This window comes from Pyrgilauda ruficollis, unplaced genomic scaffold (assembly GCF_017590135.1).
Source record: "Pyrgilauda ruficollis isolate IOZ18807 unplaced genomic scaffold, ASM1759013v1 scaffold75, whole genome shotgun sequence".
In the NCBI taxonomy this organism is placed as follows: domain Eukaryota; kingdom Metazoa; phylum Chordata; class Aves; order Passeriformes; family Passeridae; genus Pyrgilauda; species Pyrgilauda ruficollis.
Window position 1 is genome coordinate 680753 of NW_024529377.1, and position 23686 is coordinate 704438.

General features: G+C 39.0%; 1 protein-coding gene across 2 annotated transcripts in view; it reads left to right on the top strand.

The window, feature by feature from the left end:
* The first annotated feature begins 627 nt into the window (after positions 1-627).
* Positions 628-23686, top strand: part of SUSD1 (sushi domain containing 1) — a 39546-nt gene continuing 16487 nt past the window's right edge. The window contains exons 1-11 of one of the 2 annotated variants that reach the window (XM_041486299.1): positions 628-881; positions 2721-2852; positions 4018-4173; positions 4809-4961; positions 6297-6473; positions 8370-8549; positions 10530-10709; positions 16087-16181; positions 17883-18072; positions 19072-19166; positions 20225-20411. In XM_041486299.1, coding sequence (XP_041342233.1) covers positions 800-881; positions 2721-2852; positions 4018-4173; positions 4809-4961; positions 6297-6473; positions 8370-8549; positions 10530-10709; positions 16087-16181; positions 17883-18072; positions 19072-19166; positions 20225-20411 — 1627 coding nt within the window. In that variant the 5' untranslated portion in view covers positions 628-799. The remainder of the gene's footprint in view (positions 882-2720; positions 2853-4017; positions 4174-4808; positions 4962-6296; positions 6474-8369; positions 8550-10529; positions 10710-16086; positions 16182-17882; positions 18073-19071; positions 19167-20224; positions 20412-23686) is intronic. The other variant, XM_041486300.1, reaches the window with a different exon arrangement.

Sequence of the window (23686 nt, forward strand, 5' to 3'; positions counted from 1 at the left end):
AGCGGCGTCTAAGGCCTGCAGTGAGAAAGCTTTACTTTATTTCAAGCAGTACGGGCTGGCCGTGTACGGCTGCACCAGCTTCGTGCACCGTAGGACTGATGGGCCGGCTTCGCGCCGGGCCGGGGCGCCGTGCGGGGCGGCAGCTGCGGCGCTCCGCCCGGCGCCGCTCCGAGCGCTCCGGCCCCGGCCGCTCGCCGGCGGCTGGCGGGAGGCGGCACAGCTCCCACGTACAAACAGGTGTGTCTATCCAGCAGCCCTTCCCGGGAATCGTAAATAATCCTACCATCCGTTTCTCCCCCGCCGCCGGGCTATGGACAGCAGCAGCCCTTATCAGCCTTGCCACCTGCCTGGCCGGGGCAGAGGCGGTGTCCCGGGGAAGGAAAGGGGTTGTGCCAGGGAAGAGAGGAAAAAGAAAAAAAAAAAAAGAAAAAAAAAAAAGGAAAAAAAGAAAAAAACAAAAAAAAAAGGAAAATAAGAAAAAAAGGGAAGAAAGAAATGAGAGGGTTTTGCGGGCAGCGGGGCGGGGGAGGAAAGGGGCCTCGCTGAGGGTGAAAGCCCCGGAGGGGCCGAGGGCGCGGCGGCGCCGATAAGGGCATCCCGCCCGCCGGGAGGCAGCGCCAGCCGCCCTCCGCCCGGGGCCGCGGGCTGTGCCCTGCCCGCGGGCTGTGCCCTGCCCTCGGGCTCTGCCCTGCCCTCGGGCTCTGCCCTGCCCTCGGCTCCCCTCCCGCCCTCCGCCCCCAGGGGCGATGCGGAGGCACCGGGGCCGTGCAGCACCGAGGGGCGCGGAGGCGGCGGGGACATGAGCTCGGGGGGCGGCGTGGCCCCGGGGCCGCTGCTGCTGCTGCTGCTGCTGCTGGCGCTGCCGCGGTGCGCGGCGCGGGGTGAGTGCGGCCGGCCGGGGCGGCGGTGGGCTGGAGGGCAGCGCCAGCCCTAGCGCGGGGTCAGGGGCCCGGCTTGGCCCGTGGTGGGGGCGGCAGAGGCAGCCCGCGGTGGTGGCGCAGCCTTCCTTGGTGGCGGTGTTGGGGGCAGCCCATGCTGATATGCATGTCCAGGTTTCCCCTGGCGATGGTGGCGGAGCAGCACGTGGTGGCAGTGCTGGAGGCAGCTGACGGTGGTGGGGAGCATCCCGCAGTGGTGGTGATGGCACCCGTGGCTTGGTGGCGGAGGTGGCCGTGGTGGGTGCTGCTGCCTGGGGTGTCTCCTGGGCAGCTGCTGACGGCGGTGGTGGCAGCGACCTCGTGTCCTTGAGAGGGCCCTGGGGGGAGGTCCTACCTGCCAAAACAGTGAGGGGACTGTAGTGCTGGCATGATAAATTGTGTGTTGCGAAGGACAAATAAGTAATAAAATTTCAGCTGTACTAGGAAGGGGAGGCGGGGGGTGGAAACACGTTTTTACATCTCCTGAAGCAGCAATCTGAGGAGGATACTCCCATGTCTTATCAGAAGGCTGAGGTATCATGAGAAAGTTCTCTCCGTGCCTGTAAATTAAATTTTCTGATCTGTGTTGGCTGCCATTGCAAGCTGACAGTTTTTGTTTTCTGCTCTTATCAGAAACACACACACAAACACAAGTACATAAAAGCATGAATAATTAGGAGTAGGAATCTATGACGCTTCCCACAGCCTTAAGGCACTCATAAAAACCCTGAAAAAACTGAAACCCTGTGCGTGTGGAAGGGCAGTTTTATCACAGTGATAAATTTGATGCATAAAAAAATAGTAGATCGTTCAGCTGCCTTCTCCTTCCAGTTATGGTTATGTATTTAGACGTTGTAGAGTAGTCAAAATTTTGTCAGAGATGCTAAATATGCAGTGATGGTAGTATTCTTATCAACTTCAGCTATCTTAGAAAAGTAAAATATTCCATACTTCTGTGTCAAGCTCCATCAGACATCAGCTTGTGCAGTATTAGTTCTTTATTTTAAAATGTAAAAAGGCGTCAGCATACACATGCTTTGTCTACATCAAATCCATCCTTTCTCACATTTGTCATTTGGAAAGTGAGGCTATGTGTGATAACAAAAAGAGCTTATAAAAAAATGGAGGGAAATTAACATAATGCCCTGAAAGTATGAATGCAAAGAAAAAACCTATTGTATTCTAATTTCATGTATATTTACAGCCCTGTCAAATTATAGTAAATTGGGTTGTGTGCTTCTCAACCCCTTTTAATATAAATTAATTTCTAAAATTAGTGTAAGTAATTTTACTCCTAGCAGAATTAGCAACATTTTTATGGAATAACATTTTTACCATATTGACACATGATACAAACAGATTGAAAAGTATCCCAAATGTCTATGTGTAAATAATAGAAGGAAGCACAACAAAACAGAGGAAACAGAAATAAAGACAAAAGAGAAACAAATGCATATGAAGAAAAGATTAATAATATTGGAGAGAGCTACCTACTGTATACCTTCTAAACCTTTCTGAAAGCCAAAAAGCTCTTTTCTTTGTTGACAGAGAAGAGAAGGATGGACAAAAATGCTCATTGTAGTTATTTGTTTAATCTTTTCTGTTTATTTTTCATCTTTAGTCTTTTAATACAATAGCTGTGGTTTTCCTACAGGTTTTAAAATGAGGTGGGAGGAGGTAGTAGTTTATTCTATGTGTTTTAATCTGAATTTTATCTCCACTTTCAGTTCTGTGCTGTTTTTTCCTACCATGCAACTTGTAAGGTACTTTAAAAAATATAATGCTACTTTTTTGTCCTTAAAGTAATTGTGAACAGATCCATTCCAGATGTCTGTGCAACTTGCCACATTCATGCAACATGCCAGCAAAGTGGAGGAAAAAGTGTTTGTATCTGCAATTATGGATTTGTAGGCAATGGGAGAACCCACTGTCAAGGTAGGCTGCCTGCTTATAAAATGGAAAGAAACTGTAAATTCCTAAAATGCTCATTCTCAAGTAATTTTAATAAATTCTTCTAAGCATGCTAAAAACTTGGTCATTTCCTGGAAGAATCCCCCATAGAATATATTTGGATTGTTTTTCCTCACCAAAAGACTTGTACGTATTCAGAAGTGTTGTTTAAGTTTTGTTACTGTGGCTGATAATGTCCTTCTGAGACTACCTCATATCAATATGTGAATCAAAGGACACTGTCAAACGCTGTGTCTCAGTGTCTGTAACAGCTTGCCAGTGCTCTAGGGGGGTGGTCCTTCACCAGTGATCTCCTCCTCCCTGTCTCTTACCCTTCTTTCACAAAGCACTGGCAGCTGCTGGATGCTGCGCAGAATTTAGGTATCTTGTTGTAGGAAAACCCTAGAACTATAGAATGCTTCAAGTTGGAAGGGATCTTAAAAATTACACAGTTCCAACCCCTTTGCTGTGGCCAGGGACAGCTTCCACAAGACCAAGTTGCTCAGAGCTCTGTCCAAGCTGGCCTTGAACGCTTTCAGGGGTGGAACATTGGGGCATCTACAACTTCTATGGGCAACTTGTTCCAGTGCCTCACTACCCTTACAATGATGAATTTCTTCATAGTGCCAAATCTAAATCCATCCTCTTTCAGTTTAAAGCAATTCCCCCTTGTTTTAGAACTACAGGATGTTGTCCAAAGTGCCTCTCCAGCTTTCTTGAAAATACTCTTTAGGTACTGGAAGGCCTTAATAAGGGCTCCTCAGAGTCTTCTCTTTTCTAGACTGAGCAACCCCTAACCCCTTCAGCTTTTCCTTGTGGGAGAGGTGCTCCAGCCCATGATTATCTTCATGGCCGCCATTGGACTTGCCCCAGCTGGTCAATGTAGGGCACTCCAGAGCTGGATGCAGGGTTCCAGGTGGGCTCTCACCAGAGCAGAGCAGAGGGGCATTCACATTTTCATCCAGGGACATTTCAGTTGTTCTGCAGCTTACCAGCAGTATTTACATCCCAAATAATTTATATTATTTTTAAATATATAAATATAAAGGAGATCAGTAAGGAGAAGTCTGGATACTTGAGCATGAGTGAGGAGGACAGGACACCCCACTTTTCTTAATCTCTCTCTGAAGTTTTTTAAATGTACTGACAGATAAAGATGAATGCCAGATTGGAGCCAGCAAGATCTGCGGAAATCATACCCTGTGTCATAATACACATGGAAGTTTTTACTGTGTTTGCCTTGATGGATACCGAGCCTCCAACAACAACAAGACATTTATTCCCAATGATGGCACAAACTGTACAGGTAGACATCACAAAGAATCCTAAGCGTGACAAATCCAGAACTGCACAATTTTTTTTTTTTTTTTTCATCACTGTAGAACTTATTTTATGACACTATAACAGAGAACTTCTGTTGCTGATGTGCTTTTTTGACATTCAGGTTCCTAACAGCTATGAGTTAGTTCCATTTTGAATTCTGCTATGTTACAAATCATTGCTTCACAATCTCATTCAAACAATGACCTTTTCAGAAGAAGCAGCAGCAGCTAGATTAACAAAATAGGATGATACTTAAAATTCCCCAGATTGTAATTTTTGTGTTTAGTGTAGAATTTTCTTGTTAGTGATGAACTGTTGTAACCATTTAAGAGGTATCCAGATACAGGATTTTTCTGGAATTGTTTGAACAGCATATAACATTGGAAACTATTTGTCAAGTAAACCAGCAGTAATGTAAAGATAGCTAGTGACAAAATTGAACAGTCCTCTTTCCACAGGCTTGAAGATGAGACAAGGATAAGCTCCTTTGTTTTCCTAGAAGAGCTGTGAGAAGCTATGTAGAACTCTTCAAGGAAGAGTTAAGCTTGGGCCCTTTATTAATGAATTAAAACAAAACCCCCTATTATGAAGTGCATCTACTTTTCTCTGAATTTTTAGATGTTGATGAATGTGAGGAGGCTGGGCTGTGTGGTCACAATGCAAGATGTGTGAATACTGAAGGAAGCTACGTGTGTTACTGCAATGATGGTTACAAATTAGAAACTGGAGAGCGTTCTTTTCGTCAAGATGGAAACGTAGTTTCCTGCAAAGGTGAGAATCTTTGGATGCTGTTTTTGCTAGCAGATAAAATCACATGTTGCACCATCGTACAATGCCTGTTCTGGCCTGTGCTTCTCCAGGACTTTGCTGTATGGTTTCTCTGGACTTTGCTTGCTGTATGGTTTTTTTTTTTTCTCTTCTTGTATTGTTCCTTCCAGTGACGTCAGGATCCCGGAGTCAACACCAGACATTCCTACAGGTTCTTAGCAGTGCTTCAGATGTGCAGGGTCAGAGAAGCTTGACAATGTTTTGAAAGTAATGTAGTTAGTTTCTGAGTAGAAAGGAAGTGTGTTGTAATCCAGTTTTTTATATAATCACACCACATAAAGGGGAAGAGAAGAGAGACTAAATAGCTGATAAGAGAGGTTAGATGCATGAAAAAAGCCTAGGGGACAGGAGTAATAAAATAACAATTTAGTAGTTTGTTACATACTGTGCCTCCTGCACAGTATAAATAAACAGTTCAGTTTATGTTGCCGTAACAAAAAGAATCCAGAATCAAGTTTCCAATTTGAAAATCTGTCTTTAGTGCCAGTTTTCACAGATGCAAACTGCTAGCAGTGTAAGCTGTGGATATCAGAGTATATAATGAACACAGGCATCCCAGGTGTAAGGAGCTGCCTAGATTATATTCAGCTTTTATTTCTGAATTATTGCCAGAACCATCAGTACAACTCACAGCCCGTAATTGCTCAGTTTTTCTGACTGAAGTGCTCCGCTTTGTTTGCCAGAATTGCTGATAACTCTGCTTCTTATCTCACTGACTGGCCTCTCCATGTTCTGTGGTGGAGTGTTTGTACCGATTGTGTTTCTTGCAGAGTTGCACAAGGGAGCCCTGTCCAAGCAGATGTGCTGGAGGAGTGGAGCTTTTGTATGCAGGCTGTTTCAATGAGATGAAGGATTTGAGGGGCAGAACAATTCATTTCAATTTATCTGCTGCAGAGTGCTTCACTTTTCCCATGCACAGGGAAATAAAGCTGTGTGTTGGGGCCTGAAATTCTCCTGTGGTGCTGAAGTGTCATTCAGCTGTGGCTGTAACGAGACTGGCCCACGCAAAGCACCATCACATTGCAGTGTCTCATCTTTGCTGTTGTGAAAGGCTCCAGCTGTATGTTAGTAAAAGTGTAGCTCAGTAACTGCTTCCCTGTGTTCCTCCAACTGTGGCCAGCACAATTCTCCAAATCTATTATTCTGCCTCTTTGGTAAGCCCTCAGATTCATCAGATCAGGTGTATTTTGGGATGTGCCATCTAGTTTAGCTGATTTTAAAGGGGTCAAGTGTTGTGATTTATGTACTGTGAGATCTTTCAACCCAGTCTCTTTGCAGAAATCGGATGTGGTTCCCCTCCTGAAATGAAGCATGGCTACATTGTGGGGAACTACAGCTTGCTACCAGGAAGTGCAGTTAATTATGAGTGTCAAGAAGGGTTTTACAGCAATGAAGGAAAGTTCTCATACTGCACTGCAAATGCAACTTGGGAACCTGCCACTTTAAGCTGTAAAGGTGAAAAGAGTCTTACGTTTTTGTTAAATTCTTCATTAAGGGGGTTCATGCATGGGAAGTGTGTTTGTAATGATAGTAGACTATTTCCACAATCTGGAAGTGTTATTTCAAGAACTGTTTTTTTGCAGAAAAAGAAGAAAATTAAAGGACATGTTATTGTTTACCTTTTTCTTTAGTGTAGTGACATTTTTTATGCTGGTCCCTGCATGTTTACAGACACTGAAGTGTGTCCTTCTGCATGTGAGCTGAGGCCCAGAAAACAACTAGATTTCTTTAGCATTTCATGGGAAAGACTACTGAGTTGAAAGACATCACTGACCTCTCATGAAAACACCAATTTTCCTGACACCTTGTGAACTTTTGTCTGAAAGTTTGCTGTAGATGCAACAGAGGGCATCGTAGCACTCCTCATCTCTGGGTAGTCTTCATAATTTTAAGAACATTTGTGCATGAACAAGCACTTACACATCTCTGAAGAGTTAAGTTTCCTATGACTGTCTTTAAAACATATACTTGCTTTGGTGTTCTAATCATCCATTCTCTGGCAACATTACTGCTTATGAGTGCAGGATTCTTTTTGTGTTCCTGTGAGTAGTTAGAAAGCCTTTATATCAGTTACATGATACTTGAAGTGCTAGCTAACAGAAGACACACTGTGTATAGCAATTCTATAGGGGAGAACTGCCATCCTGGAAATCGTCACTTAGTGAGGAGGGTTCATTCTTTCTCTGAAACAGTCATCTTTTTTTCCAGTTCTTTCCCCTTCTCTCTCTTATTTTTTTTTTCCTCCAAGAATAGATAGAAATGTAACATTTATAAGAAGTGAATAAATTAAAATAAGGGTGCTAAAACAGTGTGGCTGGGAAAAGCAAAATATTAACTATCAATAAAAATTCATAAGACAGAAAAGATAAAACAATTTTTAAACAATGCAAGTAACACTCTTCCCCCCCAAAAAAATAAAGGACAATGAATTTGAAAACAGAAAGGGAGTGCCCAGAGTCTCAAGTGGTCCCTAGAGGAAGATTGTGGAATGTAACTCTTGCAAGTTGTTGATTTTTTTTTTTTTGGTTAAGGTTTTTCATGTGATTTTTCATGTTGCTTTTTCACGTGATTTTTTAAAAATTTCTACAATCAAACAATAGGTCAGACTTTCTCAGCATCTCTCTTATGGTTAATTGAAATAAGATACATGATACACCAAGAAACAGCAAAAGTCTAAAATGTCAAACTTATTTCCTCGTTGTGTTGCAAGTCCTTTCCAGTTAGGACTTACCATTCTAAGACCAGCAAGTCTGTTTTTTTTTTTTTTAATACTAGTAAATGTACCTTTAACAAATTTTTCGTGTATGTGTGTGCATGTGTATGCTACTTGACTTCTTTGTTTAAGTCCTTGCCTTAACAGGAAACTTTTATGTTGTATGTTGTGACCTTTTCTATGGTTTTGCATTTTTATAGTTTTTGTAAACTTTTAAAATTTTACTTTCTAAAGGCAGTTTCTGCTTATTGGCCTTCCTTTGAGTGTTGCTCATTGTGAATAGTATAGAACCACCTTATCCAATGTAATCAGGTTTGTAAAAGCAGGGGAGTCTAAAGATTCAGAAGAAAACCAGGACTTTTCTGAATACCATCAGCTTGACTGAGGAGGGAGTCATGGATTTAGCATGCTATTCCGAGAGAAACACAGAAAAGTGTCCTTTTATTTGGAAGTAGATGTTTGGAGTAGCTACAGCACTGTCAGGCATAGTGGGAATATTCCAGAGGACCTGAGGAATGTTGCATTACTACAGAAGAGGGCTAGCTGGTAAAGATGAAGAAATACTTATGTGAGCGCAGCTGTCATTGCTCCTGCTGGTTGACTAACACGTCTATCTTCCTCTTTCTTCATCTCCTCAGGTGTGGACTGTGGGGTTCCACCTTTTGTTTTGAATGCCCATCCAACATCTGTGAGTGGGACCACATACAGAAGTGAAGTTACTTATGGTTGTGTTCATGGGTACCTGATGGCCGGCGGCAGTGGCACTGCAGTCTGCAATGCCAAAGGACAGTGGGATGGCCCTGATTTGGTGTGCAAAGGTACAAAAAGTCTGCCTTCTGATTTGTTTAGCATAGGTACTGTTTAAGTCACTGTAATAAATGTCAGTTATCCTCTTTGGGCATTCAGTTTATGCAGTCTTCTGACACAGAAAGTTGTCCCAAAACAAAACCCATATATTGAACATGGTGGTTTTTTTAATCGTTGTTTCTAAAGAAGTTGCAACAAATTGTTAAAAGTTAGTATTCCAAGAATGTAATCCCAATGTGTGTCAGGCATTGGGATTACCATGAGATGAAAATACAGCCTAAATTGCTGACATTTTTTCCAGTTCAATATCCACTCTACTTTTCTGCTAGCAGTTGAAGCCACTATCAGAAATCAAGCTGCTATTAGTTATTAACATACCTTCAAAATTCCTGTATTTGGACAGTTTCCAGCTGCAAATTATGATTGCTCATACATGCTGTTGCTATTTGAGATGACTCAAGTCTCTTACAATGCTATGATTTGGAGGAATGTAGCCTAAAGAGTTCCTCAATAAGATGGAACACAGCGAGACAGTCTAAAAAAAAAACCTCTTTTTTTTTTTTTTTAATCTAGGCTCATATTCTTAGTAAGGAGACCTTAGAATAATTACACTCTTCAGTCAGTTTTCACAGCTTCACTTTTCCACTTGTTGGGTAAGCAATATTTTTTCAGCTTGATTCAGGATCAAGCTTTCAGTTTATTGCAATAAGATATAGTAATTTTTTGAATGCTCCATGTGTATGTTACAGCCACTCTCCACTTTTAGAATGACCTTTAATATTCTTATTCTGAATCATGAATCTAAGTAGAAGGTTTGCAATGTTACACAAGAATGTGCTTCTGCATTTCAGTCTGCTTACAGAATGGCCATGGGCAGGTAGCTGGAACAGGAGGAGTTTTATGTCTCTTTGCATACTGTCCTTCCATGAGTTAAGCACATGCTTCCATGTGCATTAGTTATTCCAAGGCTTGTTCTCATGATTTATAGTAGATATATTCATACTCATTGGTGTGTGAAAAACAAGGTAGTCATGATGGTGGATGTATTATCCATTGAAATAGACATGTTTAAATTTTCCTTTAAAGGTTGTACAGATCATGATTCTATAAGCTTTGGTTTTTACTTCTTTGCTTTCCTTTTTTTTTTTTAATAGAATTTCAGAATCACTTAAAATTACTGAATGGTTTTAAAATAACTTTTTTTTTTACTCCATATAAGCTTTAATGAGGGTAAGATTTTAGTCCTTACAGTGTTTGCTCCTTATAACTGAAGTGATGTAGAATCTTTTATTGAAGATTCACATTCATTGTGAATTGAAAAGCAGATTTTACCCTAAATAATACTGTTCCATCTATTTGATCTTCACTTTTTATTATTTTTGTTCCCTGTTTTTATTATTCAGCCCCCAAAACCTGAAAAAATGAATTAAATTTTAGTAGTTCATTATCCCAGCTTTCTAATTATCTGTAAAGTGGTTTGCATAATCTATCTAATTTTCCCTCAGAATTGCTCATTCATCTTGTCTGTAGCAGCATCTTTTTTCAAAACTCGAATTAAATCCACTAACAAAGGAACATAACCTTCTTGATGTTGTTCTTTCACGACACTCCTTGGACCACGTGTCTTTTTTAATATCTACTGTTACTAATGGTAGGTAAAATAAAGGAATAAATAGCATGTGGAGGATAAGAGAGTGTTGTGGGAAGACAGACTTACTCATAAAAATTTGCTTAAAGATCCTTGCTCTCCACTTCTAATCAGGACACTTTCTTTTATTTTAAGGGTCATCTTGTAGGATAAATGTCTCACCCTGCTAGAAGGTCTCCAGCCACAAAATTCTGATTAACTCCCTGACCTCTAGGAATCTCTAAGAAGCAGAAAAAATCAAGTGTAACTTGCTGGGGCAGTTCATCCCTCCATCTTTAACACTTTGACATGTCTTGCCTGTTTTCATTTCAAGGTTTTGTTTTCCTGTTTTTCTCTGTTCTAGAAATAGACTGTGGCAAACCTTTGCTGATTCCACACACGACAATGACCTGGGACAACTCTACCACTCTGGGGAGCAGAGTGTACTATCACTGTAAAGAAGGATATTATTTCAATGGAGACAGGAATTTTTCAGAATGCACAATAGATCAGTCATGGGAGAATATTACATACGTATGCAAAGGTAAGTATTACCATACAAAGTTGCTACTCAAATTGCAATTTAATTTTTTAAATTAAAAAATTAATCAGTTTGTCATTCCTGCTCTGAAGTTAAGAGCAGGAGGAAGAATGAGGGCAAGAAACCCTTTCTAATTTATGATGTAGGGAATGTGGTGGTACTTTTGGATGGAGAGGTCACAGAAGAGTGTTAACAATAGAACAGCTTCTACTGGATGCCACAGATCTTTCTGTAGCTGTCTTGCTTTTCATCTCAAACAGAAAGAGACTAATGTAACGGGAGTTTTATTTCTTCACTGAGGGCCTTCAGCTTTAGAAGCCCATGGAGTGTCACCAGAGGGGCAGAACATTTAACAATATTTTCTTGTTACTCTACTACTGTAAAGTGCACTCCAGTGGAAATAGTGGCAATTTAATTTGAAGACCTTTATCTCTCCCTCTTTCGTTTGTTTTGGTTTTTGTTTTGTCGTAATGGCCAAAGCCAAATTTGTTCACGGTTGCCTTTCCAGCCTACATCTAGTTGTCTGAACATTATTCCAGAATTATTTTCTTATAAAAGAATGAGTCCTGAGAAGGGAGATGTGTAATAAAGGTGTTGTCGTCCTTGGACTTGGAAAAGTACTGTGTGCTTGGAAACAGGATGTACTGACATTTTATTAACAGCAGCAACAAACAAATGTTTTGAACTATTACTGTTGTGCTCATTAATGTTCTTCTGTGTCCTAGAAAGGAATTGTCTATCACTGGCCATCTCTAGTTCTTAAGTAACAGTGCTGTCTTTTGCAGGAGACAGTGTTCATTTAGCTTTGAAACATCTTTGCGGTTTTTAAAATGACTAGAAATGTGTCCTTGACTGCTGCCACTTAACTTCATACGGAGTTACTGCATGAGGCCTCTCATCCCTCACTTGACCTCTTGAGCACCTATGGTGAATGTAAAACATGTGACATCAAGTAAAATGAGTATGCAGAAAAGCAGTTCTCTCAGCTGTTCAAGTGTCCAAGTGAAAATGGAGCTGCTGTTGTTAGAAGTCATGATTCATATCTCATTCAGGAAACTCACGTGACAGTATTTTGTGAATTGATTTTGAAGCCAGCATTGTCTAAGGTGACTAAGTTAGTCAGGTCTGTCAGTCTTTGAAGTGCCAAGAGTTGTCTTGAGCGCTGTGAAGTTTTGAAGGGCCCAAACCTGCAGACTGCACTTACAGGATTAGTATGGATTTACCAGGTTTACCAAGAGCTTTGCCAGATTCCAGCCCATCAAATAGAATGGTAAAGAAGAGTTAGAAAAATAGCCTAACTAGTCCAGACTTCTTTAAAAAATAAAAAAATCATCAACAGGAAATTGTTACAAAATCTTTCATCTTCTTGACTTCTACATTTTTCATATTCACTAGAATTAACAAATTGCTTTAAAATTAAGAGAAACTTCTGTTTGTTCAGGGATGCCTTTGACATTTACATGCTCTTAATGGCATGTAACAGTAAACACCCATTAAAATGAGAGCAAATTATGTATCATTCCAAAATAATTCATGATAGGCATTAGAAAACCAATTGTCTTTTTATCCTGCCTGAAAAATTCCATTAGAAATAAGGCAGTTAAGAGAATATCTGCAGGAAATTGTCTGTGACAATTAATTTCTTCATTCCTTAAAAAGTGATTGCTATGGATGCCTTATATTTGCATTGTTTGGTGCATTGTCTGTTTGGATATATGGTAAATATATATGCGTGTGTGTGTGTATATAAGTACTTTTCTAAATAGCTAGTTTAAATACTAAAAATGTCTTTACAAAGTCAGTTTTACTTGTGATGCTGATTGGATTAAGCCATCAGTAAGGTAAGGCAGTAGTAAATTGGATTACAGTTTTTACCCACCTCTGATTTATACACAGAAAATGAAGTGATTGAAGTGCAGAAAACAGACCAGCAATTGAAGTACCTGTTGTCTAGTGGGCTCAGTGTGTGAGCCTGGACATCTTGTGTAGCTGGTCCTCACGGAACTTCTTTCTCTGTGAAGTAGAAGTTCTTGGTTTCCCAGAATCTCAGAACCATTAGTGTTGGAAGGACCTCTGGACATCATCCAGTCCAATCTCCCTGCCAAGGCAGGGTCACCTAGAGCAGGTGACACAGGAACATGTCCAGGTGGGTTTGGAATGTCTTCATGCTTCCCTGAGCAGCCTGTTCCAGTGCTCTGCCACTCTCAGTGTAAAAAAGTTCTTCCTCATGTTCAGGTGGAACTTCTTATGGTTTAGTTGATGGCCATTGCTCCTCATTCTGTCTCTGGGCACCACTGAAAAGAGTCTGGCACCATCCTCTTAGCACCTGTCTTCAAGATATTTTCACTTATTTAATTGTAAAAATGTGGTTTGACTAGTAGAAGATGGTGTTTGCAGCATTGTTCACCACTTACAGAATTGAACAGGCAAAAATATACAAAGAAATCTAATACCTGGGTTTTTTTCTTTCCACTAAATTCCTTGTATGCATGGGGGTACGTAGCAAGAGCTCTGTAAATGAACTTGCATATGTGGATTCTCTTCAGCTACTTGCTGAAGATAAATATCAGAGTGGAGCTGATTCTATCTGCTTTCTAGTAAAAAAGTTGGTATCTTTGAATTTCTTGACATAATTTCTTCCCCTCCAACACTCACTGGTGCTGTAGAAACACTTTGCTTTTTTTTTTTTTTTTTTTTTTTTGCATTCTACCATTTGTGTTGTGTTTGCCAGCACTTGTCTTTCCTGGCTGCCAACAGCCAGGTGCTATTTGCATCTCTCTATAATCTCCCAAATCTGCTTTTCTCTCTTTGACTCCTCCAGGATTTCTTTTCACCTTTCAGCTCTGGTTCTCCAGATATTTATTTGCATGTTGTTTCTAGGACACTTTATGTTGGGATGGGAAAAAGATTGTGAAGGTAACCTGAAGATCAGTGGGGTAGCAGTGAACTTCACTTGCCTTGGTTAATCACAAGTTAAAATTTATAGTGCTGAGATACAGGCAAGTGCAGGGTCTCTGCTTCTCCGATCTTATTTGTGAGTTTAAGTACAAGCTGTTGATCAAAATCAGATACATTTAAGACCTGGATGCTACTGTCTGCTGCTGTGTTTCACAAACCGAGTTCCCACATGCTGTTAGTCAGTGGCACTGTTAGATTTCACAGTAGAATGAATGTTTCAAGGAACCTGTCTCCCTCTAGTTGCAGCATGGTTTTTTCAGAGAAATCTTTGTGCTGTTATTGGATACTCTGTTTATGCTACTGGGATTAATGTTAAACTAAGCCCTTTCTGTATATTTGGTTGTCCAAACAAAGACTGTGTGATCAGTAAGAGAAAAGGAGAAAAAGCAGTCTCCTCAGAAAGCTGAAGACTTTGTTGTGGTAATTGCTCTGTACAGGTTTTCATGCTCTTTCACTCACATCCATTTACAGTGGAAACTTTTGAGAAAAGATCTGCCCGCTATTCTGTGAATTTATGGTCATTGCGTGGTGGCCTTGTCCTCAAAGTTCAGAAAGCATAACAAAAATATGGATGTTTTTACAGAAGAAAAAAAAATGCTACTAGTTCTGCCTTCTTCCTTCGAAAGAGGCCACTGTAGAGATTTCTTTCCTTGCCTAAATACCCAGTGCAATCCCTTTTGTTGTTTGCTGCTTTGTTTTCCTTTTTTTTAGCTGTATTATATGAACTCATAAGTGAAGTTGCAGATTTTATTGCTAAGAAGTCTTGCAGATTACTGCCTCACTAATTCCCCCCACCCCCCGCCTCCTTGTCATGCATTTTAATTCAGATTTCATGGATATGGAAACATTTTCCCTCTGTCTGTTAAAATTGTGTCTGATTTAAAGAATGCAACAACTGAACATAATCTTTTGCTTTGTGTTGGTACGGAAGCCTTAGACTGCAGAATTTGGGGCAGTACTGCAAAGCAGATAACAATAACAATAAGCAGTCCTTAAATACAGTTAATCATGCAGCTATTTGGAAAAAATTTGTTTTAGAGGACATGCAGATTAATCTCTTTCTTCTGTCCTGGAAACATGGAAGCTTTCAACAGCATTTCCTTATACAATTAATGTAGAATGGGGGAGTTAAAATTAGTTGGGAGATGAACTGTGTCTAGTGAGTGAGGCATGTATTTGTTGAATATATGGAGAGGGAGATAATGTTAGAAAACAGCTTTATGTCAGTTCTAATAGAAAAAAAATAGTGCTGCAAAATATATTAACAGTTATGTTGTAGTTCTAAATAGCTGCCTAAATATGAAATGCTAGAAATGCCAGAAACTCTTAATGTACTGATTTATTTTAGTGTCAGCTTGATACCCACATGCTACAAGAAGGCCCCTGTTAGATGGTAATGAAGTTTATATATAGAGGAAGAGTGCCCTGACCTGTGCTTGCTTTAACATCAGAACAATACACTAACTATTTTGTGAATATTCCCTGAAGTATCCAGCAATGCTGTCCTATAAATACCTTTCAATTTTTCAGCAGCTACTAAGTGTTTTTCAGCTTAGATTCTATATCAGGTTGGGTTTGTATGACCTTGGTCATATAGTGAATTTAATAAAAAAATATGATAGTAGGACAAAGGAATGACAATTTGAAAGCTGGTGAAGTAAAGGAGTAAGTATGCTCACTGTCAATCTGAGTTGCGACCAGAAGGAGCTTTGTTCTTAGCTATGTGAGCAAGTTATCTCCTCATGTGAGAGCAACTGCACTGTGTCTAATGACAGCAGTGAGAGAGCTGCTGGAAAAAAGCTTGAATGAGCTGACCTTCCTAGCTGTGCTTTGTCTCTGAGAAAGCCTGCTCTTCTAAGTGTTTAAATGAACAGATGTGTGTTGAGGGTTGTATCTCTGGTTGCTAGAGCTGTACTTCCTACATGCTTGGTTCTGTGGGCTCCACTGTTTTAATCTAGTGTTTGTTTTGAAAAGTGTTCTGTTGTGTTATTTAATTTATTCTACAACAAGAAAAAAATGCCAACACCTTTTAGAAAGTGACTTGAGTCAATAATGAACCGAAAATTTGACTCTGCTACAAATAAACTCTTTTCCAGTCTAACACGGGAGCTTTCTTAAAAGTTCCTTGGGTCAGTTTATGTAATGCTGGCTGTATGTTTAAAGAGTTCACAGTCTTTAGCTCAGGACATGCTTCTTCAGTTAGCCTGTTGTTTTAAATTTTAGGAACCAACACAGTTAAGAGAAAGCCTTCTGCCTAACATGTGATTACCTTCATTGGTTTTTTCCTGTTTGGAAAAAAAAAGCAAAGCAAAAAAACCCCAAGACCAAACCACGGATATCTAAGAAATAAACAACTGCTCCAAACATAAGATATGCACGAGAAGTAATGATTTTCTTTCTGTGTTCATGCTTTTGGTCACAGAGGAGGAATTATTTAGTAATTTATCCATATTCAATGAAACATGTGTGAGATGGCAAAGGAAAACTGGAAGACTGAGAGTGCAGGAAACATACACAGTAAGTAATAATGGAAGTATTTGAGTTTGGGAGTAACTTTGTCCTGATTATATCTGCTGATTCAGCAGTGGATATTTGTATTGTGGGTTTTGTTGGTATGGCAGTTTGTCTCAGTCTTCCCAGTGGAGCACCAGGAGGTGACTGGCTGTGTTAGGAAAGAAGAAAATTCCTGTCCTAAAGGTAGGTGAAAAACTCAGGGTTCAGGGTCTCATTCCAGTAAATCACCTAAATGCCTGCTTGAATCTGTAAGAGGTTCAGCGTAAGTTTATGTTTTAGTGAAGTTCCATTGAAGAGCTCAAGCTCACATTGTCACAGAAAACACTGCAGACCTTGGGCTCTGTCCCTGTCTTTGACAAGCATCTCAACTGGACTGTGTCTCACTTGCAGATACGGGGTATAACATGTCTTAAAAATGCAAGGTATGTTGAAATAGTGTGCCTTGCTCAAAAGTTTCAATTAATGTATATCTGAACATTTTAGAACAATTTTTCTTGGAAATTGAAAACAACCTATTGTAAGGACTGGGTTTTTGTCTCTCTCTTCTTCTTTTTTTTTTTTTTTTTTTTTTTTTTTTTTTTTTTTTTTTTTTTTTTTTTTTTATGTATATGAGCATAAGAATAAAACTTAAGGCATAAATTCTCAGAAACAAAAGTTTGGTCAGTGTTATTGAAGGCCAAAACAACATGATAAGAATTTCCATGTTTTCACAATAACATCCCAAGAAAGAGGTTTTTGTGTGTGTGTGTGTGTGTGTGTGTGTGTGTGTGTGTGTGTGTGTGCGTGTTATTTGGTTTTGGTTTTTTTCCTTTTTTTTAGTATTTACAAGTAAGGAAAAAAGTAAAAGGGATTGTTTAGGGTGTCCAGGGTAAGTACCAGACACCCTAAATGTGGAAATGTGGAAAACATTTCAAGGTTGGGTAATAATTTTGGAAAACGACCATCTTTCTCCTCCTATGTTATAACCAAAGTATTTTTAGTTTGTATACTCTTATTGAGCACTGCTGAGATTGAAAACACAGCTTCCCAGTTCCCCGACAGGTCAAAACTGTTTTTTATGTAGCCAATGGTAACTGGCAAGCTGTGAATCTCTGGTATAATGTGCCCTCTTCACATGCTTTTCCTGAATTCTGCCATCTGAAAGACACTTCAGAATAGCCAGAGAAGGTGAGCTTTGTCTGTCCCTTCATGTCATACAAGCAACAGATTTCTTTTTCACTGCACTGGGACAATCTTACACAAACTTGTCTACTGTTTGGCGTTGTGTCTTACTGCTGCTTCTGTGGGGCAAGGGGGAAAAACTAGTAAAAGGGAAAGAAAGTAACAAGTAGATGCACTTTTTGTCTGTGTGCTGTAAACAAGAAACAATATTTGCTCTCACATTACAATTTGAGTTGGAGATCTTTGTAGGATCTACAATAGATTAGGTTCCTAATATATTGGATTAGATTTCATAATAGGTTCCTTCTATCTGTTGTAGAAATATATGTAATAATATGAATAATTTTAACAGCCAGAAGAACTAAAGATCTAGTTTATTAAGACATCCCATAGCTAGTAAAAAACCCATATATTTTCCTTGAACTGATACTCTAAAACAGATGTAATCCTGTGCTCCCTTTAAGAACCAATAGGATTAAATAAACTAGTATTCTGAATTTTTGAGAGCCACAACAAATTGCACTATTGTCTTTGTTTCAATAGTTTCATATACTGGGCCAAAGATTGGATGAGAAGATATTCTCAGAAGATGTGATATTTAACATCAGTACAAGTGAAGATAATCCAAAGGTGTGTTTAGATCTGGACTCTGGAAGTAACTACCTGGTGAATATAACCACCATTTCTTCTACAAACATCACTGTCTCAGTTACAGTAGCAATTCAGACAAAGGGTATGTTGTGTTTTGTATTCTATCTGCTTATAAAAGAACTTACTGTCCTGCAGAGTTCACTGATTTGAGTCTAACAGACAGGAAAAGGGGCTGTTTCCTAGACTTTATAATTCTTTATGCTGGCTACGTGCATGTAGCCACTGTCAGCATCCTCTTTTTCTGCTAGATGTTTTTGTTTCTACTCACTTGGCCATTGACTCTATGAGCAAGGACAGCAGAGTCAGAAAGTACCCCTCAGAAAGATTTGGCAAATTTGGTTTTTCAGGACTTGCCTTCTGGCTGAGGCAGGATTGGTAAAGAATTTTGGTCCATGGTACAGTGCCTACTGGTTTCTATTTTTTGCCTTGAAATATTGTTCTCTGCCTGTAGGAGAATTCCCTGTTGCTTGGCTATGTGATACTAATCTAAGTGGTATGAGCATTATAGACAATGCTGCTGTGTTTACCAGTGATTAACAGGGTTCTGGCACTTGTCAGTAACTGTACAGAAGTCATGTTCTAACAGTGGATTTCTGTAGTATTTTAGTCGTGGAAACTTTAGGCTTGTCTTCTGACATACTAATTCTGGTGAGACAGACCTTGAGAAATAATTGCTTTTGGAATTCACAAAAATGCTTTTGCTCACGTGCTTTTTCCTAAAGGGCATCAACTATGACAAATTGTTCTGTGATAATTTTATTTACATCAGGATGCCTGAACCCTTGATATTTCTGTCATTATAACCTTCTAGACCTGTAAAGTAGCAAAGTGAAAGTAAATTGTGTGTTAGATTTCCTGAACAGCATGCTTAGGTTTTTCCAAAAGCTGATTTCACTGGAAAATGATCATGCTTTACTTATCCTGTTTGTTCATTCAAAAAGAAATGATAGCCTACCTCTCTGTCTCAGAAGTGAATGAAATTTAAAACTTTTAAAAAATTTTATTCTCTGCTACTCATATTCAATTAAGTTGAAGGAGGCAGAGTTTTTTAAGTTGATCTCTTTTTTAATTGTCTCTACAGTAAAGGAAGCTTTCAATAATGTATTAGTTTTTAATGATACCTGCTTGAAATGGAGGAGAAATGTCAGGGGAACTGATGTGGAAGACAAATACTCAGTAAGTGACAACCTCTATTTTGAATCTAGAAAACAATTTTTATCAATCAAAAACCTAATTTTCAAACACCGTTCACAGTGTTCCTTATAATAATGTCTCAAAAAACCCGAGGAATCATCTTGCAAAACAGCCAAAGAAAGACCATGCTCTCTTGTAGTCCCCTGTTTATTGCTTATTTTTCCCATATTAACTCCTAATTGCTCTTCTTATCTGTATTTTCAAATTTGCCATGTTCAGGCAAACAATTCACACAACTCTATTCCAGTTCCACTGAGTCAGTTCTCTTTGCCTTGTGGTATGCCTTCAGTCTGCCCTTATCCCAGTGGGGAATTCCTACATGAGCTACTTCTGCCAGGACTCTTGACCACCTGCTGTTGTCTCAAGTTTCTCTGTGCCAGGAGACAGTAAGAGATTATCTGAAGGCATAGGATCTATTTAAAGGAAACTTAATGAACAATTCATATCCAGCAAGCATTTTTGTTTTCATTAACAGAGAAATCATTTGATCAGGAGAGGCCTTAAGTTACTGACTTCATGATCATTTCAGTCATCAAGAATAAAACAGGGAATCCTACTGAAACAAAAAAGAAGAACCCATGAGCCTGTAAATTTCCCTGGAGATATAGGTGTCTGTCGACAGATCCCAGAGTGTAGCTGGCATTTTGACATGGGTCAAAGTGACTTGATTTTGTCTTGATCCTCAGGGTGAAATGAGAGGTGTTCACATGAGCTTACTTTTACAATTCACCAGGAGGGTATACTTCAATAAAAGTGAGCCGTTACTGGAAGCCTATATGCTAGCAGGAAATATGGTCTAGAGGAAATTAATAAAAAAGAGGATAGACTAGGAAGAGAAGTGAAAGAACCAGGAACATATCAGATCTGATCAAGACTTTTAGAAGGATTGGAATTTGAGTAACTGTCAATGCCTACAGTTTTGACACATCATAAGCAGTGCTCTCTTCTGCTGTTTCTCTTAATTAAGAGCATGAGATGGCTGAATGCAAGTATTGTATTATAACATTTCAATTTTTCATGCTGTGATTGTTTTGTTACAGTTTCATGTGCAAGGCCAGCGTTGGTATCAGAAGAACTTCCTTCATGAAATGACCTTTGAACTTTCCACACATAAGCAAGCTCCTGAAGTTTGTTTAGATTTGCAACCAGGCACCAATTACTCTATTAATATTTCCATGGTAGCTCTGAATTTTTCACTGCTTGTTTCCATGACAACACAAATTACAGGTAGGTCTTGCCATTTATTTTATATATTTACAAAAGCACCTAGTGGGTGTAAGAGACTCTAGTGAATCTGCATTGTTTATCTCAGTGTTGTGTGGTGGGTTGCCAAAGTATTCTTTTCCATGCTCAAAACTGTCCATTGTTTGTTTTCATGGATTTTGTAGAGTTCAGAACCAGAAGGAGGAGAAAAATTGATGTGCAGAGTGTTAATGTGTATTTTGGGACATCAGGGAAAAGATAGTTTGGTGGGTTGGACACAAGACAAGTATCTAGGACAGCTGGGTTAAATTCCCCACCCTGTTAGAGGCTGAGGCTTTTTCTTAGGAAAAACTTCTCCCCACAGTGGAGTTAATAGCTCAACTGCACTTTGTATGGGTATTTGTGACAAAAGAAACAGATATCACTAAAGTCTGCAAGAATCCAAAGTAAAGTACAGGAATCTGCAAGTACCTCATACAGATACTTTTGACTCTGACTGGCAGAGTGCAAAACATAAAAGACATTTGAGCAAATAAGCTTCTGAAGGAAGAGCCTCGGGTTCACAAGTTAGCAAGACGTATGTCATTAAAATGCCATGATGAGAAACATTTTATGGGTCTTGATTTGTATCATCTCTGTACTGTCAGAATCTCTGTATTAGGTGAAGTGCAGTGCAGTGTTTGATGATGGTAGCTCTCTTCCTGTCAGGGACACAAATTATATATAATAGGTAAGGAGCATGAAAGCTCTCTGAGCGTCTGTAACTCGGTTCAGCCACTAGATGGAATCAATTCTCTTCTGACTGCTTAGGAAGAGCTGGAGGCTTGTGTTTTGAAATTGATAGTTTTGCTGTATTTTCAATAGTAAATCTGATGGATTTAAGCTCCATGAAAGGTAAAACATCTCTTGTTTCTTAAAACTGCTGTTTAAAATATACAATTACCTGTTTGTTTCTTTTTTTTTTTTTTTAATGAAATTACAGTAATGATTTGGTAATTACTTTTCACTAGTTTCCTAATTGTCACTCATAAGTAGTGCCCCTGCGTTCATGAGTACATGTGTCTTTGTTTGAAAAGCTAGTAAGATATCTCAGAATTTGTTGATAATGGTAATTTTTGAATACATACTCAGAGAAAAGGAAAAGCTTTTTACTCTGTCATCCTGTGGTATTTCCTCAGTTCTGCAGGATTGCATAAGGTCACTTACTCAGCAGAGCTCTAGAGAACACTTTGCAGCAGGTGCTGTATGAAATGGGATTTGTGTCTTGGCAGCTGGCATATTTTCCTCTCTGCTGAGTTAGTGCTTAACAAAAGTGTCTGCATGGCCCCAGGAAAGGTCTTTGCATAAAAGTTAGGTTATTTCCATTTTGAAAAGAGATTTTACTATGCAAGCCTGTTTATACCTGGTAGTTATCTTACTCAATAAGCAATAAAAGACAGGTGTTGTTCTGTCATATTAGGAGTCTTTATCAAAAACTTGGTGTGAAAACATTTCTTATTTTCTGACTTCCACTCAAAAACCATAAAAGTATGTATTTTTGAAGTTTTTGCAGAAATTACAGAAAATTTAAAAGACAATAATGATCTTGTGGCAAAGCCTGCCAAATAATGGAATTTAAATAAGATTAGTTGTGTTGTTACCTCATCTAAGATTAAAACGATCCACCTGAAATAATTCTTCTGGCCATACTGCTTTGACTTCTGCGTCTTATGTCTTGGAATTGTGCTACCTGCGCAAGCAGCTTAATTTATATAAAAACTATAATTTAAACTATTATTTAAACTATTTAAACTATTATTTTCATCTTATTTTGTTCAGTTATTTTGTAATCATATATGCATTTTCCATGGTGGATGGAATAATCTCAATTTATCTGCCAAATTAATTCTGAAAAGTGGCTTTATTAGCTCTCTTGCTTTTCCTGCTAAATGGTATTGTAAAAATGCAAGATATGCCTTAAGCAAAGTTGCTCTAGGGAAACTGAGACTTACAAAAGTGCTTTACTGATTATGTTCTCATGGGTTGTTTGAGGTTTCATATGCCATCCTTGAAGAGGTACATGATCACTTGGTCAGTAGCCACAGCTGGAAGTAAATCCAGATGTTGTGTCTCCTTGACTTTTACAAACCTTCTACATTTTGAGAGTTTGGAAAATCTTAACTGTGGAGTTTTGAAGAGACGTGTGAAGAGACATGTCCCAGACAATTGCATGATCACTGCCTTACAGACCTAATTTCCTGACAAGGATAGTGATTGTGTAAATTTTTAGACTGTTGCAGAATACAATAAGTATGTAAATGCTAAGAGTAAGTTTGGGTATTTTTTCAAAAAACCAAGATTTGTGAATGCTTGTAATGGAAGTTATTTCTATATCCTGAACATCTATATCTATGCCTATATTCATCCTGAATGAGGATACATTATATGAATATTATTTCTAAAGAAAAAAAAAGCCAAGAACTTGGACCTAAACGCCTGTTTTTGTCCCTGACAAGTAGCATCCTCTAAAAAAATAAGTTTGGTCTGAGCACAAAGTTGGTTTTGCCTGTCATCTTGTGGATGGTAAATGCAGTCTAGCAAATGCTTCATGGATCATTGTAACAGGCATCTTGCACAGTCTTTTATGTTGTCTTAACTTATTTTAAAGAAGCTCTCACCACTTGTCTACTGGAATTAGGAAATGGAGTCAATTATCAAAAATTATTAGGCAGTGATTTTATTGTAGCTGTAAAAAGATGGCAGCAAGATTGTCTTTTAAGCAAGGAATCCATGTCCCTTTCCAGAGAAGGATTGTCTTGTGGGCATACTTGTGGTTATACTGCTTTCACATGGCTCTGTGTATTTTCCTTTTGGAATATCCTTTATTAAAGTATGGTCTGGTGAGGCACTGTTCTTAATTTCACTATCGGTTTTTACATATGAAGTGAAGATGATTGAACCATTTTGTAACCATTTTTTCAAGTGTTTGAAAAACAGAGTAATAAATAAGGAGCTAGGTCTATTTTACTTTCATTGCTAGTGTTCTGAATAATTCTTTCAGTTCAGCCACACTAAAATTCAAATGATATTTGAATCTGGTTTTGAGCTTTGCTTTGGGTAGATTCTTTATGAAAACTCTGGTGGTTTGGGGGTTCATGAATGCCTATGTGCTTACAGAGTCTGGTTAGCTTTTTTTTTGGTTTAGAGCAGACCACTATGACTTAAGACATAGTATGACCAAAAGTATTTCTGGACACTAGAAACAGATCTTTTGTGCCTGAGTTACTGATTATATTTCCTTCTTGTAAAATAATTAAAAT